The following is a 20,217-nucleotide window of genomic DNA, read 5'->3' as shown; positions in this document are numbered from 1 at the left end:
CATGTTTTTTTACTCTTATCGACCAGTGCCACGTTAGCCACTCTGTTCATTACCACTTCATTCTGACTACCTCAAGCCTTTACTGTACAGGAGTTTGAGGTGATGGTGGTGGTGGTGATCTTGGGGGCACTGGCGATTGAACTCAGGGCCTCACGCACGCTGTGCACATGCTCTGCCATTATGCTACACAGCCAGCCTGAGCCTTTATTGGACATGGGGAAAAAAATCCAGGCCCACTGAGTGCAACTTTGACCCTATAGAATCTGCCCACCTTGCACTCTCTATAAAATTCTTCCTTGGAGCCATTACTTTCTTGCTGTTTGAGCTAGAAATTGCTGTCCTCCTCCTTCTCCCACAAGCATCGCAAACAAACAGTATGACCCTAATTCAACTGGAGCCCTGGTCCCAATCTTTATTTTAGCCCTAGGCCTGGCCTATGAAAGGCTCCTAAAAAGACTAAAGAGAGTTCGATTTGGTAATTGGTTTGAGCCCAAACAAATGATTTTGACTCATTAAACTAGGACTTTCCTTGTAATTATCAAAATGCCCCCAATCTACTTAAAGATCATCATAGCTGATATTGCATCTGTCCTAAGCACAGTAATTTCCAGAGCCCTCCCTGTATCTTCCCTACTGTCAGTGTATATTTTTGGGGTATTACAACTCTGAATCTATTTCTCGGACCAATCACTGTGATGCTCTGTGCAGCTTGCGAGGCTGCTGTGGGCTTAGCGCCACTGGTCATAGTAACACATGGGGTTTAGACTGTGCGCAAAAGTTCAGCTTCCTACAGTGCTAAAAGTTCTCCCGGCAAGTATGCTCATTCCGCTTACAGCATCCTCCTAATACTCTAATCCGAATCCACACCACTGCACAGCCTTGTCTAAACCAGTCCACAGTAACTGACTTCTCACTACCACTCTCCTCCCCCAATAATGAAGTCAGTGTCATCTATACAAGGGGCCAGGCAAATAGGAAAATCGGTGCATCGCACTGCTGATCTCTTCACAATGTGTCATCGTGGCCACAGAACTAATTCTATTTTATGTCCTCTTTGAAGCTGTGTGTAAACCCACCTCGATCATTATCTCAAGACAAGGAAATCAAAGAGAATAGTAATAAACAGTTGTGGTTTTTGTTTTTTTTTTGTTTTTTTTTTTTTTTTTTATTTTTTTTTTTTTTTTTTTTTTTTTTTTTTTTTTGTGGTACCGGGAATCAAACTCAGGTCCTTGGGCTTGTGAGGCAGGCAGCAGATCCACTAAGCTAAATCCGCAGCCCACAACAGTTTTAATCTATTCCAAAATACAAACAGATCGCTACATTTTTTACTTACTCTCAAATCTCAGTATTATCAAGTACCTGATCCAATAATCTTCTCTTTCGGGGGGGTTAAGACAGGGTCTCACTGTGTAGTCCAGGCTGCCCTCAAACTCACTATGTAGCCCAGGCTGGCCTCAAACTCTCAGTGATCGTCCTGCCTCAGCCTCCTGAGTGCTGGGATTACAAACGCGCCGCCACACCCAGCTCTGATCCAGTAATCTTCTTAGATAGCATGCATTATAGTTTTTGCATGCATTATAGTTTTTGTGATAAAAATACCATTCTATGGTCTCCTGCTGTGATTACCACAAGCACGTGTAAGGCCCCAAGTGCTGCGTGCATAGGCTGAGCAGCTTGTCACACCAGGGCCATGGCGCAAAGTGTGTCACCACCACGCTGGACCCACCACAGACCTCATAGCGTCCCACTATCTCTAATCCTGTTTTCTTGTTTTGTGTTCGCCATTCACCTTGAGGAATCAGTACACATGGGCACAATCCTCACAGTATCATTATGATGCATCCTCATGACAAACACCGATTGCTTGTCGGACTGGAAGTCACATGGCACCAGCAAACCCGGCGCTTCCCGGCCACACTCCATGAAGTGTGGCCCTTCCACTCACCCCCGGCTTCCTATCGTCCATGTTGTTTTGCCTGGCTGTCCCCCACTCAGTAAGAGTTGTCGCACGCCAGTAACGTCCTGCCCTTCACATGGGAAACACCTTGGTGCCCTTACACCTTTCCCCTCCGACCCTATCTTTTAGGATTTCTATACTGTCTGTGTAGTTGAAGTCAAAGCTGAGTTTATGAATCTCGTAATAGAAGCTAAGACGCCCTTTCCTGAGAAGTAAGCATCAACTGCTAACTCCATTCTTCCCTATCTAATAACAAGGCTTTCTTAGCTTTGAAAGGATAGAAGTAATCTGTCGGTTTTAGAAACCAAAAAAACTGGTACAACTCCAAATATAAAAATATAAAGCCATTTTCTTCCTCATTTGTTTTATCACTTCTAGCACCAAGCGCAACTTCTGTAAGCAATTTACACAGTCCTTATTGCCACTAATGATAAAACCTCAATCCTCTCTGCTTTCTTATGCAGCCTGATTCTCACACTGCCATTTATACCCTCAGGTCAGGAAATAATTTTCTCCACTTGGCACCGAATAACGAACGATCCAAGCCCTCCACCCAACCTGGAGTTTCAAGCTAGGCTGTTCTTCAGCTCCAATCATGTCTCTAGCACCAAGTGTTACATGATCAATCAAGTTTCTTTATGCTATATGCACTCTGACCCAGGCATCGATCAAACTGTTTCTCATCGAAATACTGATTGCAGTAAGCCCCCAAATTTATTCCAGCTTCTCACTGGGTCAGAAGTCCAGGAATCTCATCGTAGCCAGACGTGGTAATACAGCAGCTCTCCAAGCAGTTCTTCACACCCACTTCAGAGATACCAGATTCCTTCTGTCTATGCCACAGTTCCCAGTGCATTTTAATTCATGGGAACTACCGTAAATACTTCCTCCTCGTGAGCCAGGCTTCGCCCATTAATCAGACCATTACTGGTAGCAGCTGGTTAATCGGCTCAACTTGGTCTCCACCCTGACTTCCCTCTGTAGTAGGAAAGCACCGCTCCCTTCCTGCTGGTGTCTGTCTGCGAACTCGCTTCTACCCATTGGTGCAGAATACTGCTCGAGCACTAATGATATGCTTGGGGGCTGTTGCTACGCTCTATAGCTGTGTGCACCCTGACACAAAATGCTAGTGGAAAGCTCACGTATCCCCACGTCTGGCCGACTAGGACTAACCCTGCTTAGCACTGGCATAACTGGCCACACCGGGTGTTTCCACACACCTGCATCCTGTTGCCCTGCTCTGTTACACTCACTGGGGAAGGAGACATCTGAGAACTAGGGCCCACTGGGAATGACGGCGTTGACCTCATCTTGTGCCCACCGGCAGCTTGGCGCTTACAGATGCCCACAGGCTTTGCTTACGGGCCCGGGTGCGGAGTTGAAAATGCATCACGCACACGCACCAGCACCATCTCCCCTCCATCTGCATATGCATAGCGCATGCACCCTCTTTGTGCCAACTCAGTCAAACGCTCAGTTCCCTCTCATGGCTGAAACAAAATACCCGACCCCCAAAGTTGGAGGAGGGAGGCAGGCCTAGCTCACAGTGTGTAGAGGCTTCAGTCCATAGTCAGCTGGCTCCAAGGCAGGCGGCACATGGCGGGGGGGAACCGTTCATGGCGGCAGGAGAAAGCAAGAGCAAGCAGGCAAGGGAACCATAACTGCATCTCCCTGCCCCTTTTATCTTATTTATACTTTGGGCTCGCAGCACTCACACCCTTAATCCTAGTGCCCTTGGGCCTCGCATTGCGCCATAAATCAGTTCTAGCATCACACACTCCAGATGCAGCCAGCTCCGAAAAGCCCCACCTATGACCACATGAGGCTTCAGGGGCATCTAGACGCAGCCATAGCAAACGCCTAGCAGGCGGCAGCGTTTTTTGCAGGTTTCTTTTATCTCTCAAATAATCTGCACTTAAATTATCTGCACTTGTCCTAACTATTCTAGGAATTCCCCTCGCAATAGAATTAAACCTAACGACTGACAACCTAAAAATTCAATTCTCAAAAACTCCAAATTTCTGTAATCTCTTGGGATATTTCCTGATAACCATTCGCCACCTATCACCACACAAAATCTTATCAGCTAGTCCAAACACAGCATCCGCCCTTGTAGGCTTCATCTGACTGAAAAACAGTGCCCCCAGGTACCTCTAACACTCAAATCATTGCCTCAACTATCACCCCAAGCCAAAAAGCTATAAGCTTTATTTCCTTAAACTATATTTCCTTTCTTTTTTCGGTCTCTGTAATCCTGCCATTATTTCTAGTAATTCACTTCCCACGAGTAATCTTAATTGCAAGAAAATCGACTCCTCCCTCCTCATAAATTACTCAGTCTCCTCTACTGTTGGATTCAGTGATAATTTCCAACTCCTCATACTCTCATCAATCAAAACCCACCAGCAGTCCAGTTAATAAACCTAAAAATGACACGCTTCAAATAACCACACGAACCCCAAGCTTCGGGGTACCTCACTGTCGCTATCATGGTAGCATACATAATCCAACACCAGTAATACCACTCTAAATAAATTAAAATACCATCGAGCCTGAGGGAGAGTCCCCAAAATTTAATACGGCAGCACATACAACCCTACCGCTTAAGATTAAATCCAGTCCACCATAGATGGGCAAAGGTTTTGAAGAAACACTTAACAAAATTTGTAATAAAGTACTTAATAAAAGCACAATGAATATAATCATAATTCCCAAAAGGAATTTAACCATGACGAATGACATGAAAAGTCATCATTGCCATTTCAACTATAGCAATGTTAATGACCAACATTCAAATAACTCACCCCTAATTAAAATTGTCAGCCATTCATTCAGTGACTTACCTGCCTTATCAAATGTCTCAGCACGATGAAAATCTTGGGCTCCCTGTTAGAGTTCAGCAGATACAACTACCTCTTTCTCGTCTACTTCATTGCCTACATGCAAACCGTGGCTGAATCATCTGTTGTCCCCATGCAAACAATGTCAATCTTTCTACGTCTGTTTCTGCATGTTGGATGAAGCCTTTATTACAGCTCCTGCGCTTTCCCAAAAATGGAATTTTTGGGCTTGTACTGCTGTTTTCAGTTAGAGCTACAGCGTTTATAGGCTATGTCCTACTTCGAGGACAGATATCATTTCGAGGAGCTACAGTTACTACTGATCTATGATCAGCTGTCCCCTACATGGGAACTAACGTGGTAGAATGAATCTGAGGCACATTCTCAGCTGACAAAGCAACTGTAACCTACTGTTTTGCATTCCACTTTATCCTACCACTCACCATTGTAGCTCTTCACCAGCTCTTTCTCCATCACATAACCCATCTGGTATAAATACACTCAGACTGACAAGATTTCATTCCACTACTACCAAGCAAAGAAAGAAATCCTAGGCTTTCTGTTCCCAACTCTAGCGCTCCTAATACTAATCCTATTCTCCCCTGACTTTCTGGGTGATCCAGATCACTGTACACCTGCAAACCTCCAAACTCTCCCCCATTCAGCCAGAGTGACATTTTTATTTGCACACACAATCCTCTGATCACTCCCCAGGAAACTCGGAGACATTCGTCCTGGTGCCTCAGTCCTGATCTAGCTATTGGCCTTGTAGACCACTCATGTAAATAGTGAGGTGTGCCTGTTTTGAATCCTGGCAGCAAATATTACACTTACACGAGCCAGAGGCCAACCAGTTGGACACTTCTTCACCACTATGGGACAAGTAGCACCGAATATTTCTTCATTATTTGAATTCTTATACCATTAGCAAGTTTGTTAGAAATAAGTACCTCAGATGAAGAGTTATCTCTGTATGAGCCAAATTACTCCAGTCTTGTAAATGAGAAAGAGAAACCACTGTCCTGGAGGAAATCCAGGGAGCAGCCCAGAACTCCAGTCAGCACCCAATGGTTCAGTTCTCCTTCAGCCGTTCCCTGACCCTCCCTCTTTCAGGTGGCCATCCCGTGTTAAGTGTTATATAAGCATCGGGAAGATAATAATCTATTTTTACCACATCTTCTCACACCCTGTGTATATCATGCATTTTGCTTCTTCCCTCATGCAGAATGTACTATGTTTTATTGTCCATGAAGTATGTTTAACCAATGTCAAGACACTGACCCCATGTCTGTAATCATGAACATAAGACTGTTCCATAGGATGTAGCCCATTTAATTCTCTAGTTCACATCTGAGTTACTGGCCACACCCATATTCTTAAGTACGTTTCTTTCCTTATTAATGTTACATAGGACATAATGGCACTGATGTTATGTAGCACAGTCAAACCAATCCTTGTCAACATGCATATGGCCTCCAATTTTGGTCCCTTAATCTCTCATCTCCATGAAACCAGCAACCCTCCAAGAAAGCGTCCCTCTTCTTGTCCTTAGCCCAAGCTGTGGAGGTTTCTCTCCTGAAGCTGTGCTTGGCATCTGATTCTTACATCGGGGCCATTCAACCTAAGATGGCTGTGTGTTCCTCTCGAATAAGACACCTCAGTGGACTAATGACTGATTACCCTCCATCACACATGACTGTGGGGTCACTCGTCGGGCAGTTTTTAATTTGGGGGAATGCTGCTTCTCAGCTGCCAAGGCATAGTGGCAGTCAGTTAACTTGTATCTGGACTTACATTGAATATTACATAAAGACCCTAAGGTACTAACTGCACCTGCGTGCATACACACACCTGTAACTCAGTAGAAATGATTTCCGGAAACCCCCTACCTCTGTTTTCCAGTCTTAAATGAACCCATTACACACTTTACTTAATATAAGCCAACCAGGCATAACATATGTGTTGATTTACTCTTGCCAACCCCCCAAAACAAGAGGCACACCCTGTACAATTGAGGGTCAATGATGAAATCCAACCCAATTAAAAATTTAGCTAAAACCAACTTTTCGCCTGGCTCACTTTAATTTTAGAGAGACAGAAATCTTTAAAAAATCCCTAGGCTTGTTGAACTAGTAAGTTCTCCTTATTTTATAGGATCCTAATTTTTCCCTTAGCACCTGCAAAGTAATTACATCTCAACTCATTCTAAAACTTTTCTATGTAATTAAAAATTCAACTTAAACCAAATTCCACCCAATTCCCTATTAAGCTAACACTTGGCATGCTTGAATTGTGTCTTTAGACTTCCCGACCTAACAAAACCTGCTCCCTTGTTTTATGAAACCCAATTTCTTCTTGCTAATACTTACACAGTAGTTGTAAAACTAGTCCCATTTAATAAAGAGTTCTTCTAACCTACTCGTCAATATAAAAACGCAAATGTAGACAAGACTGTTAGTCAATGTCCGTTGACGTGTAAAGTAAGGCCTTGGAGTGCCTGCCTGAGGTGTTCCGCTCCCTAGATACAGGTGTGACCCTGCCCTTCTTTAGTCACGAGTGCACCACATGCTCGCATGAGCACCTACATCTCTGTGGGAAAGCCCTTCCCACCCCACTCACACAGGGGAGCAGCCTCCCAGCACACACTTTGCATTTCACCTCCTGGAACGCCCTAACTCTTCTGCTGGACTCCTCTGTGAGTTTTCAGTTGTTGCGTTAAAAAGGCACCGGAAGCTCCCAGAGTTAAGAGAACTCTCACTTACCCTCCCACGGTTTCCTCTGCCAGGCGGGCAGCTGAGTGTTATATTACAGGCAAGGCGTTGTGGGGATGAGGTCGGGGTCTCCTCTAAATTCGTGGGGTTGTGGACAAAGTACATTTCCTTTCAGCCTCGCTTCTTCAAAACCAGCAGGAGAGAGTGAGACAGACTGGCAGACCCGCGGGGCAGGGATGGGGGCAGAAAGAGACTCACTCTTTGCCTCTGGTGTCTGAGCTTAGGGAAAGCCAAAACTTGCTTTTAAAAGGGCCATTTAATGAAGTGAGGATTACCCACAGTAATCTGCCTTTTGACTGATGTACTTTTGTCTTTATTTATTTTTGGGGGTACTGGGGATTGAGCCCAGGGCAGTTTGCATCAGGCTATATCACAAACTCCTTTTATTTTTATTTTTGCGCTAGGGTCTTCCCTAGCTAGGCTTGAACTTGCAATCCTCCTGCTGCAGCCTCCCCAGCAACCAGTGCCCTTGGCTTCTTGTGCATGATTACCTCTGCAAAGTCCCTTCAGCTTTGGCACGAAGGGGTGGTTACACTGACAGGAGACAGCCTCTAGAACCTCCACCTTCATCAAGGAACTGTTTTCTTTTCCATTGTGAGCAAGGAGCCCAGGACCTTGTGGTGCTGAGGGGATCCTTGCACCCAGTTGTGTTCCCGCTGCCTCGAGGGCACCCTTAGGCAGAATTGGTGGCTTTGTCTGTGAATGCTGGGCAACACTGATCCGTAAGGTTGCATTGCTGATGTGCGTTGTCATTGAAATGCATATTTTTTTTTTCTAGGGTTTTCAGACAAAGATCTTGAAGACACACTAAGTGGTGGCTACAGACCTGATAAAAATAAAGGTAGGAGTGCTGATTTGTCAGTTAAGTGCCTTCTGGTTACAAAGCTGAACTGAACCATCCTCTCCAAGCCACTGGGAAAGGTGAGGAGGTCCCCAGGTGCCCCTGTGTGCAAGTCACTGGTCCTTTGGGTGGAACTGTGTGGGCCGTGCCACACACGTCCCGGCTGCTCCTGGGTGGCGTTCCATGTCCTCGGAGTCTGCGTGGGACTAGAGCCTGTCTCTCATGCAGATGGAAGAGTAGCGTGTTGTGACAAACATTTGTTTAAGATGGCTTTAATGAGTGGTATGATCAAAATATAGTGTGAATGTTTACATTTTTTTAAAAAAATTGTATTGCAATCAAGGACACATTGCCTTTGATCCCCCTCAGTGGTCCTCCACACTCCAGCTGCTGCTTTGAACACACTTATTCCATCTTTCTTGCCACTTCCTGAAGCGGGTCTGGAGCCCTCTTTCGGGAGAGTCTTTTTAAGGAGTGATCAGAAATACAGTGAATGCTGCTGCCCAGCGCCGTCCAGCAGAAAGCCAGGCTCATAAACACAGGACACTGTGTCCTCATCCACCTTACTCACCACATCCGGCACCATGCGACTTCTTGCTCTTCTCCAAATCAAAATGACCATGAAATGCAGACATTTTGAATCTATTCAGGATATGGAGGGAGCCAGGATGGTGCAACTAAAGACCCTCAGGAAAGAGGACTCCAGAGCCACTGCAGGAAGTGCTAAGAATGACGGATGAGTGCTCAAAGTGAGGGGGACGATTCTGAGGGGATTCATGACAACGTGTCTTTTACTATAATACATTTGTTTTAAATTAGACATTCGCCATATTTTTTTAATCAGACCTCATAGTGTAGGACTCAAGACAGGCTGGAAAGCTAGTTGGGGAGAGTTTGTGTATGCCTTCAGCCCAGCTGCCCTGCGGATTGCGCCCTATGTAACCACAGTGCACCACCAAGAAGCCGATAGCGCAGAGTTTGGCACACTTGGCACGCCTGTGTATGTTTGTGCGTCGTGAAAATCTACGAAATGTCATCACGTGTGCTCTGGAGTGACCATCGGTGTGGTCAAGGGGCTGAGAGGTACCATCCCTACCAAGAGGGTCCCTCACATTCTGAGTTCTCCCAAACTACCGGTGACTGCAAACTTTCCATTGTGTGCGTCGAGGATTACCAGCCAGACGTGCTAATGTGGCAAAACAGCCTACTGTTGTGACTTGTGGCCAGAGCTTGTACCTGTTGCAGTCACATGCATGGATGTAAGCAGTGGCTATAACCTGGGCCCTAACCTGGGTGTCACAAGCACCCTGAACCCCGCAGGCCAGGCTCCTTTCAAGAGAGAGCAGGGTGCTCCTTGTGTGGGACCAGTTCCTGTTCTGATCAGCTGGGCCAGCGTCGAACCTGTCCTTCGAAACTCCTTCCCGCATGGGGTCGTCTTTAGGAAAAAGTCCTGTGAGCCTCAAAATGAGACTCACGGTATCAGGAGAACATGGAGCAAATTAGCCAGGTACTCCCAGGTGACGGGTGGCATTTCCAGTTGGGAGCTGAGGCCAGGCTGAAGGTCTGAAGGATGTCGGGCTTTTCTTCACAACAGGGCTTGTTTCAACAAAGCAGAAGAGCTGGGACCTTCTTTAATCGGGCTCACGTTGGAACTCCTCTAGTAAAGCATAATCTGTTGTTAGCTTCAGTTACGGCCTCTGTTCCTGTGAATAGCAGTGACAGAAGATCAGGCACCCTGGCAGAAAGGACAAGCGAGAGGTTGAGACCTGGTTGTGATTCGCACAGGTCAGGGCCCTGAGATGTGCTGGAAAAAGAACCCGGATGAGTATGTTCCCCGCCTGCGTCTCAGGGATGTGGCTTCAGCTGTGTTTTGGGTGCATCTCTGAAGTATGTCAGCTGCCGTGGAGTTGTTCCTGGCCCACCGGCGCTCCAGATGTCGGCTGGGGGACAGTGCTTTTCTCTAAAGGTGCGTGTGGGCTTCTCCTGCCCACTGTGGTTCATGGTGATGTCCTGGTGGTCCCAGCCCTCTGTCCTGTGACTTTGCGATCGCCTTCTCCTGACAGTCTGCCCTCCCCGCTCACTGCCAGGGGGACGGGGAAGGGACTGGGAGCTGCGACATGAGCGTGTTCACAGCTCTGTGGCGCTCGTTTCCAGAGCATTGCGGCAGGGAGGTCGGCAGTTCCCGCCGGCCCCTGGCCACCTTCGTGTGGCGTGCGGGAGAGGCAGTGAGCTCTGCGTGTCGCCTGTGTGAGGGCCTAACCCGACACCACCTCCCAGACACACACTGGCGGCCGGGGCCCTGGCCCCTGACCCAGGTAGCAGTGTCCCCATCATGAACCTGTCTCCTTTTGAAAAAGCGTCACCAGCGAGCCCAGCATCCCTCTGGCTTCTCTTGCCGTCACTCTCCCTGGTTACCTCTGCCATCTCGCCCTCTGCCGCCCTCTCAGTAGGGTGATTTGTCACTTGACATTCCACCTGAGGTGTCCCCACCCACCTGGCAGGGTTTGCTTTTGTCACCTTGCTTGTAGATAGTAAGGTTCACTCTTTGTGATATAGACAAAGGCCCAAAGTCTCGTGTCTCCCAGCTAGGCACAGGACAGAGCGATCCCCTTCTGCGCGTCCTCCGCTGCCATCCTGTCTGAAGCCCACTCTGTCTTCTCTCTGTGCAGTGGATGACCCGCTTCCTGTCTCCCCGCTTCCGCCTTCCTCAGGGCCCTATATTGAAATCTCAGATGTGCACCCCATGACTTCTCAGTCATGAGCTTTACAGCGCTTGCTTTGTTTTGCAGAAGTTCTGTGTGTACCCATGCACTTGCTGCAGGCTGCCTGCTGCAACATTTCTGAAGGTCTCCACACGGGTTTGTGTACAGGTTGCCGCAGCTCGCGTAGGTAAATAGCACCGGGTCGCTGGCAGGCTGGTGTTTGCCTTTCAGTCAGCTGTTGTGCTGCCTTCTCCCGTGCTGCGCCATCTTGCCCCAGCAGTGGGTGGCACTTCCCACTTTTCCACATCCTTGGCAGCTTTTTCAAGTTGCAGTTTCCAAGAGATGCAGAGTAGTATCTCTCTGTTGTTTACACTTGCGTTTCCTTAATGAGAAATGATGTCGAGCTGTGTGTGTGTGCGCGCGCGAGTGTGCATGTGTGCATGTGTGTGCGGTGCTGGGAATCGAGTGTAAGGCCCTGCACACGCCAGGCAAGCACTCTATCCCTGAGTGGCTTCCCCAGCGCATTTTTTAGTTTTCTTATTCTACATTCCCTGGTGAAGTCTGTTCATTTTATTTCCCCGTTTTTAATGTTGGGTCATTTGTATTCTTTCTGTTGACTTGCAGGAGTTCTTTATGTAATCCGGGTCCCAAGACCTTTTGCAGCTCTACTCTTGAAAACATTTTCTCCCAGCCTGTGGCTTGTCTTTCCCTTTCCTGCACAGGGTTGTTTGCAGAATGGAAATTCGTTTTTATGGTTGAGCATATCAGTTTGTTGTGTGTGCGGGTCTGTAAATCCTGCTGCAGCACGTCCAAGCCGCTCTCCTGTGTCTTCAGGAGTGGTTTAAGACTGCTCCGCTGCGAGTTCATTTCTGTGGGACTGAGCCAAGCTGGCTCCTGGTCCCTGTAGGAAGGTAGTGCCCCAGGTGGGGTGGATCTCTTCTGCTCTCTTGGTCCCTGTGTGCTACACTGTCTCTTCTGGGCCACCAGGGCTGCCAAGACTGTAAAGGCTTACTCCGCTGCCTGTGGTCGTCTCACCCGGACGAACTCTCTAGCTGGTGACTGGTGGGTAGCTTGTTGCCTAGATCGCCATGTTAAGGACAGTGTCCTGGGCAAGTGGGTTCCCTTTGGCAGCTGCAGCCAGTTGAATGGGCTGCTAAGAGGCCTGGGGGAGGAAGGTGATGACAACCTGGGCCTAAAGGCCACAGTGAGCTTGAGCTTGGGCACAGTTGTCTCCCTCCTGCCAGAAGGCCTTTTTCCTTCCGTCTTTTCCCTCTCTGTTTTTGTTTGGTTGATTGGTTTTGGTTTTCTGAGACAGGGTCTCCCTATGGAATCCAGGCTGACTATGAACTCACTGTGTAGCCCAGGCTGGCCTGGAACTTGTAGCGATCCCCCTGCCTCAGCCTCTCAAGGGCTGGCATGACAGGCGTGTGCCAACATGCCCGGCACCTGTGTTTGTTTTTCAGACACGGTTGTGCTAGGTTGTCCAGGCTGGCACCTGATTTTCCCTCCTATCTTGAGTCTTCCTCTGTACCCCAGCTCAAGCCAGGCCCTTCCGTGCCCCTGCTTCCATGCGGCCGTGGGAACCATGGAGGACACGCGCCTGCCACACCATGCCTGTAACAGGGTAGAGAAGTGCAGGTGGTGGCCAGGACACGCTGGGAGCAGCCACAGTGATGCCTGCATCTCTTCTTCTCTGGCAATGAACCTGGAGTGAGGAGATGTGCCCTTAGCAACCCCAGATCACCCTCACTGACCTGATAAACTGCCCAGTGAGGTGGTGCACACCTGTCATCCCAGCACTTAGGAGGCCGAGGCAGGAGGATTCCCCCGCCACAGCTTGATAAATTGACACAGGAGCCAAATGCTGGACTTGCGGGGGGATGCCCTGCCGCTGCTTCTCCTCTCCATGGCAGCAGCCCCCTGCTCTCTGCTCCTTGGGATCTGCCTGGGGCCCTCTGCTCTTCTCTACCCTGGCCAGGTGTTTCACCTCCCTTGCTTCCTCCGGCGTTTCCTGAACCTCTGACACTTGCAGAGCGAGGGCTTAAGGGTCAGTTCTTCCAGTCAGGACTCAGAGCCTGGGTGGCAGGGAGTGCTACTCTTCAGCTTCCCTTCAAGGTCCCAGCAGTTCCGCATGCTGATTCCCTTCTCTGCTCACCACCTCCTGGCCCTGCATGCACCTACATGACGGGTCCCCTTGGTTACCACTGAGGGTTCCTGTGCAGAAACGCTGCCTTGCTTTTCTTTGCTTTGGTTTTGATTTTTGAGATGGGGTCTTGTTATGTAGTTCAGGCTGGCCTTGAACTCACTATGTAGCCCAGGCCGGCCTGGAATTCATAGCAACCCTCCTGCCTCAGCCTCCCTAGTGCTGGGATAACAGGTGTGCACCATCCTGCTAGAGTCAATTGGAACATATGTTTACTGCCAGAGCCAAGAGCGCGGAGGCGAGATGCAAACAGACCTGACCTCCTGCCGCTGCATCCAGGCCACACGTGCAGACCCACTGGAGATGTCCCCTCGGTGCGCCCCGGGGTCCCCACAGGCCGGCCACTCCTGTCTGGGAAATTTCAGTTCTTGTTTTCTCTGCCATACCACAAACAAGAGCTCTTGCGTAGGCTTCGGGCTTGAGCTCTGCTTGGACCTCCCATCTTCCAACATCTTCCAGGCCCCTAAGGTTCACTGTTAGGCTTAAAAACTTTTTTAATGTAAAAAACCCACCTTTTCATGTTAAAAAATTGTGGTAAAATGCATAACATAAAATTTACCATTTTAAGCTTTTGTGTGTGGGGGAGGCAGGCACCTTGTTGTTCTTCTTCTTATTGTTATTATCATTATTTTATTTTGAGATAGTCTTGCTGGGTTTGAACTTGAGATCTTCCTGCCTCAGCCTTGCAGGGTACAGAGATGACAGGTGTATACCACCACAGCCAGCTCATTTTGAAACATGCTCCCATTGACGTTTTTCATCTCCCCCGGCTGACAGAACTCCGGACAGCACACCGTAAGGGAGGACCTGTTTGCCTGGCTCACAGTTGTGGAGGATTCAGTCAATGGCCGTCTGCTCTGAGGCAGAGATGGCGCAGTGGAGGGTGCAGAGTCCAACTGTGGTCCCCGAGCTCCCGCCCCTGGGACGTACTGCCTTCATCTAGCCTAGCCTCCTGTCCCTGTCGCCTCCCATGTCTAAACCCTAGCGGCCCCACACAGAAATGCTCTCTCTGAGGCAGTCACTCTCTGATTCCACCTCTCCACCAGCCTCTAGTCATTTCTACTGTGCTTCCTGTGCCTGAGAGTGTGGCTGCTCTGGGAACCTTACAGAAGTGGAGTGGGTCGGCCTTTCAGGATTGGCTTATTCTATTCAGCATAATGTCCTAGCCGGAGTCAGCATTTCTTTCCTTTTCCAGGCTGCATAATATGTCACCGTATTGATGGTTAACATTTTCTTTATTCATCCTCTTTACTGAGTCTTGGAATAAAACACTTCCATTTTTACTCTGTTTATTTTATGGCCCCTTTCTGTGATGGACTCAGTGTGCCCCCTAGTTTAGACATTGGAAGCTCCGATGTGATGGGACTGGAGGTGGGCATTGGGACGCCGGATCCTGAGGGTCTTTAGAGAAAGGGTTGCTTCTTCTGTATTCTCCGCAGCCTCACAGCCTGTGAGGAAGAGTAAGACACCTGTGGTTTGGGGTCCCCATCTCGGTCCCCATGGCCCACAGCATAGATAGAGCGGCACACATGACGAGAGAGCAGGGGCCGGGTCCCCTGTAGGCTGTCACCTGTCACCCCGAGGGATGGAGCTGGCCCAGGCAGCTGTTTCTGGCCTCCTTTTTCTGCTCCGTTTGACTTGGTAACCGTTGGTCATTTGAAGCAAGTTTTTTTTTCCTTTGTATTTTTGTAAATGTCGTTTTCTTTCGTGTTTCCGCTGCCACTCTTTTATGCTAATGAAAACACATCCTTAAAATATCTGAGAGCCCTAGCCGAGTCTTGTGGGGAGTCCAGAACACTCCCAAATGTCCCCCAGCATTTCTGCAATCAGCGACAACTATGCCTGTGTCCTTGGCAACCGGATGTGCCAGGCGCGGGGTGAGCAGGGCGCTGCCATCAGAGGTGGGCGCTGCGTGTATGGCTGCCTTTGTGTCTGGGCCACCGGGGGTCTGGGCTGACGCACAGTGCCGCACTGCCAGCGTCTCCGAGCCTGATGACTAACAAAGGAGAGAGGCTCGTGAGGCTGCAGAGCCAAGCCCACCAGCTGCGGGTGTCACAGCGTCACCACTTGGCAGCAGAGCCCGGAGCGGAGGAGCCGGAATCCGGGGCCGCTCTCCCATCCACTGCCCGCCCTCGCAGTACACCCTCTCCCTGGGTGCCACCGGGTTTCTATAGTGATGGCACTCACCATGGCTACCGGTCCCTTTGGAGTGCTGGTTGCCATAGCTGCAGAGCCCCCAGCCCCAGGCCTGCTGGGCAGCACCTACCTTGCTAAGGGGCAGCCCCGGTAGTAGCTGTGACCTTACTGTGGGCACAGAGTCAGCTTCTGGAGAGAGGAAGATCCGGCCGGGCCACCTGCTGTGTGGAGAAGTGGACAGGTCCTGCATGTTTGAAACTTTCCTAGAGTTACAGAACAAATACTTGTTCGTTGCTTCACTGTCTACGAAGAATCGCCTGTAACACTCTGGCATATGTTCTTGGGGTACTTTTTCTACACTGAGCCTTACGGGGGTGATGAAACAATACAATGAAAGTGAATATTTTTAAAAAATTATCACAGTAAAAGACACGTTTTCATGAATCCCCCTCACTTCTGCTTCGTTCTTCCCCTTTCTGCAGCGGCTCTGGAGCCCTTCTTCCTGTCTTTACAAGGTGCGATAAAAAATGTGGGGCACGTTGCTGCCTAGGGCCACCCACAGAAAGGTGGGCTCATAAACGTTTCAAAATCAGTTCAGGACACTGAGGCAGCCACGACAGTGCAGCTCAAGACCCTTCTGTTGTCTTTTCAAAAATAAAGCGAGTGTGCTATCCTTTGGAAACTGGGCTTTATTCAGCCGTACCTGAACATGTCCACCGGCAGGAGGACGCGGCCTCACCCTCACGCAGAGGTGAGCAGGTGCCTGCTCCGGGCTGTCGTTTCTGTGATCTTTGAATCCGAGGGAGGTGAAGTGCTTTCTCCGTGTCTTCGTAGACCCTCGGTGTATTTTGATTTTCCCTTTGTTTCCACTTTCTAGTGTTTAAGAGTGGTGCTGCGAAGGACTCCCGTGTACAGCTTTGTATGTGGGTGTTTGCAGTGGTCTCGGCCTGTTTTCCGGTGCTGTGTTTGTTACCGAGTGTCAGTAGAGAACAGGGGCTTCAGAAAGTGCTCGGTGACCTGGCTGCTTCCGGTCTCTGTCCCTCTAATCATGAATCCCAGCGCTCGTCGGGCCCTCCTCATCCCCTCCGAGGGGCCCCACCTGCAAACAGCATTGCCGCATGACCTGGGAACTGTTTCCACATCCGAACCGTAGCAGGGCACAGCACAGTTGTCATAACTCCGCATTCAACATGGCAAGGTGCCACCAAACTGTCCCGCAGTGTCCCACAGCAGCTGGACACTGTCATGTCCCCACCAGCAGCTCAAGACACTCCTGGCTTTCCGCACCCTTGTCAGCAGCTTTTCTTCCCTTTTTTCCTTTGCCTCTTTCCATCGTCTCCCTCACTCCCCTCTCCTTTCCGTGGGTCGCCTCAGGGTTCCGCTTCACCCTTCTCTGATGACACAGACTGAAGGCCCCGCACGTTCAGAGGCCGTGTATCTCTGGCCCTCAGGTCCTGTCTTCTTTCTCCTTGTTCCCTTTTTCTGCCTGTGCCTGCGCCCGGTTATCTGCCCCCCACTCCCGTTCCTCTCCCATGTCATCCCTTCTCCTCCCCTCTCCCGCCTGGAAGTACCTTGTTTTCCCAACACCAGTCTCTTGGCCAGGTCGTCATTTCATTTTCCTCATGCTGTCCTTAGAAACAAGTTTTTAACTTTGACAGAACTCAATTTATCCTTTTTTTTTTTTTTTTTTTTTATCTTGCACTTTCTGTGCTGAAGCTTTGAGGATCAGGTTAATGTCTGGCTGAGTCAGGAGCGCCGCACCCATCTCCCGTGAGAAAACTCGGAGGCCTATTAGGGCTGGAATAATCCGCCCCCTCGGGTGTGTAGAGATCTGACCTTAGACAAACTGTTCCTCTCAAAAACCTCTAAAGTCCTGACTCCATTCACCGCAGCCCATAAAGCATACAATCCAAAACTAACATGGGGCCAATAACATTGTGCCAAATGTCCTGACTCCACCCTGGCTCCACCCCACCTTACCCTATATAAACCTGTGCATTTGCTGAATGAAGCGGGAGCTTCCACAAACCGGGAGTCTGCCTGGTGATTCGGCGCCCTGCCCTCCCAGTCTGGGACCCCTGAACCCTGTTCCAGGAGTAGGCTCCTGGACAAAAACAACAAAGCTTGTCCTTTGATACAGTCTTCCATTTGGGGTTCGTGGCTTTAGGGTCACATTTACAGTTGTGATATAAACATCCTGAAATGTCTTGTGTTTTTCTTTCTCTTGGGAGCTCATTTCCAAGGGCGGCACTGTGTTTGAGACCTGTGACCTGTCACTTGGCCATGTGCGTTCTATGGGAGCAAAAGCAGCGCTTGGCAGCCCAGTAGGGACAAGCCGAGGCCATGGCCTGCCTGTGTGGCCAGCCAACTTCCGGTCAGTCGGTGCCATCAGAGGGGAGCAGGACTTAAGGTGCCTGCTTCTCTCCCCCAGCTGCACAGGACCTCTTGCCCACGGGCCGGGAGAATCCAGTCCACATCCTGGCCCAGTTACTGGGGACCCTTGGAGTTGGAGACCTGGGGACACTCAGCTGCCTTCTATCTGGAGGTTAGGAAAGCAGAGCATAGGTCACTCAGTCCAATCCTGGAAATCTAGTGATGAAACGGCTCGTGGAGGAGCGCCGGGGGATGCGTCCCTGCCCTGACAGTGGGCATCTCCGGTCAGACGCGGTGATTTCTACACTGCTGTGTGTCCGTGTCCCCTTCCGGCTCTGCTTCGTCCAGCAGCAGTGACTATGCACAGCTTTCCTAGCTTTGCAAATGCTTGGCCCCAGGTGGGAACAAAAGAAACTTCATTGTCTCCTCCCAGACAACTCCTTTTGGGGTGTGTGTGTGTGTGTGTGTGTGTGTGTGTGTGTGTGTGTGTGTGATATGCTAGGGAGTGAACCCAGGGCCTCCACATTGAGCTACATCTCCAGAATTTTTAAAAATTTTTGAGCCAGGATCTTGCTGAGTTGCCCACACTGGGCACGAACTGGTGATCTTCCTCAGCCACACAAGGATGCTCTCTGTGGCCCACCAGTGAGCACCCTGACACTGGCAGTAGGCATAAGAAAGCAGACCTTGTAGCCCAGTGTGGTGGCACACACCTGTCATCCCAGCACTCGGGAGGCTGAGGCAGGAGTCTCTGAGTTCCATCCCAGCCTCTGAGTTCCATCCCAGCCTGCACAAATTGAGAGGCCCTGTCTCAAAAAAGAAAAGCAAGACAACAATGACAAAAGATGAAAGCAGGCCTTGTTAGTCTGGCAGAAGCCTGCTGTCATCTGCTTCACCAGGCCCGGAACTGGCTAGTCTGGGGTCATAGTGGATACTAAGTGCTCTTGTCTCCCTCCAGGTGACGGTGGCTACGGCAGCAGTGACGACCCCGGATCCGGTGGGTGTCTGCACAGTGATCTTGCTGTTGGGAGGAACATGGTTCCCATAGTCCTGAGGCCACAGGGTTGGGGGGAGGGCAGCCTGAGCATCTGGATCCCAGGCTGGTAGCCCTGTGGGGACCCTCGGTCCCAGATGGGACGGCACTGTTGTCGTGTCTGCCTTTGTGCTTCTCAGAGAGGAAGCCTCTCCCGGAGACTGGAGGTGCTCAGCGGCCCTGAAGGGCAATGTGCCGCCTGTCCTGAGGACTGGGTGCAGGCTGGGGGAGACAGACTGCCAGACCCCCACGTCCTGGGCCTGACCCCGCACCCATCCTCCCATGCCAGGCCTGTCTGTGGAGACTGGCACCATCGCCGGCGTGGCCAGTGCTCTGGCCATGGCCCTCTTCGGCGCTGTGTCCAGCTACATCTCCTACCAGCAGAAGAAGTTCTGCTTCAGCATCCAGCGTAAGTGCCTCGGGGCCACCCAGAGATGTCCGTGTGGCCTGTGATCTCACCAGAGGGGAGCGGACCCTGCTCAGCAACCCCTTAATCCCAAAAGCTAGGGCTCACAGTTGTGCAGTGCTGACTGCTCCTCTGGCCAGAGAGAGCAGCAGAGTGGTGGGGAGATTGCTGGGTGTGGTGTCCCAGTGCTTGCTGGGATGGTTGAGGCAGGAGGGTCCCAATGAGGTCAAGGCCAGCATAGTGAGACTCTGTCTCAGGAGAGGTACTGCTCCCCTAATCGGAGAGCCTATGGGCTTCACCCAAAGTCTGCCCAGAATGCAGTTGTCCCGGGTTCCTGCGGTTGCCAAATGAAAGAAACCACTGTTGTGAGGCTCTGCAGGCCAGCCATCGCCTGGCAAGGAATCCCCAGGGCCACCGTCCCATCCCGTCGGTGCTCATGGAGCTGCCTTTCTTGCTGTCCTGGCCTCCAGTGGCTCTGTGTGGCTACGTTGCTTCAGCCTCTGCTTGGCTCCATGAGCCAGAGGGACAAAGGGCTTCCTGTCCCTGAGGCCAGGGTGGCACAGGGCCCCATGGCCAGCCAGCTCTGGGAGAGCCTGATCAAGTCGAGGCTCGGCCCTGTGTGGCAGAGGGGACACGGCACGTGGGGTGTCCCCAGGAGGGTAGAGTGGGAGGCCATGGAGAGGAAGTATCAGGGGCCAAGGCCTACAAGAGCCGCAAGCCCGGCCCAGGCCATGCCCCTCTCGGTGCCTCAGTCTTGCAGGCCCGGGTGGCAGGTCACCCAGGGGTCGGCTGCTGGACAGGGCCCTCCACTGCGTCCCTGCCCTGCATAGATCGTGGGCAGCGGACCAGGGTGAGGCTGGCTTCTGCCACAGGACTCCCTTGGCAGACAGGTGGAGGCGAGCCGGCCAGCAGGGGTGGTGGGGTGCCAGCCCGCTCCTAGGGACCCGCCCCTCGC

General features: G+C 50.6%; 1 protein-coding gene across 1 annotated transcript in view; it reads left to right on the top strand.

The window, feature by feature from the left end:
• Cd99l2 (CD99 molecule like 2) overlaps window positions 1-20,217 on the top strand; it is a 51,171-nt gene that overhangs the window by 26,604 nt on the left and 4,350 nt on the right. The window contains exons 8-10 of the mRNA XM_010639122.2: window positions 8,347-8,409; window positions 18,782-18,820; window positions 19,146-19,265. Of these exons, the coding sequence (XP_010637424.1) occupies window positions 8,347-8,409; window positions 18,782-18,820; window positions 19,146-19,265 (222 nt within the window). The remainder of the gene's footprint in view (window positions 1-8,346; window positions 8,410-18,781; window positions 18,821-19,145; window positions 19,266-20,217) is intronic.

The sequence above is a fragment of the Fukomys damarensis genome, unplaced genomic scaffold (genome assembly GCF_012274545.1).
Source record: "Fukomys damarensis isolate Sample0158 unplaced genomic scaffold, DMR_v1.0_HiC HiC_scaffold_39, whole genome shotgun sequence".
Lineage (NCBI taxonomy): Eukaryota > Metazoa > Chordata > Mammalia > Rodentia > Bathyergidae > Fukomys > Fukomys damarensis.
This window is presented reverse-complemented; position numbering and strand designations above follow the sequence as displayed.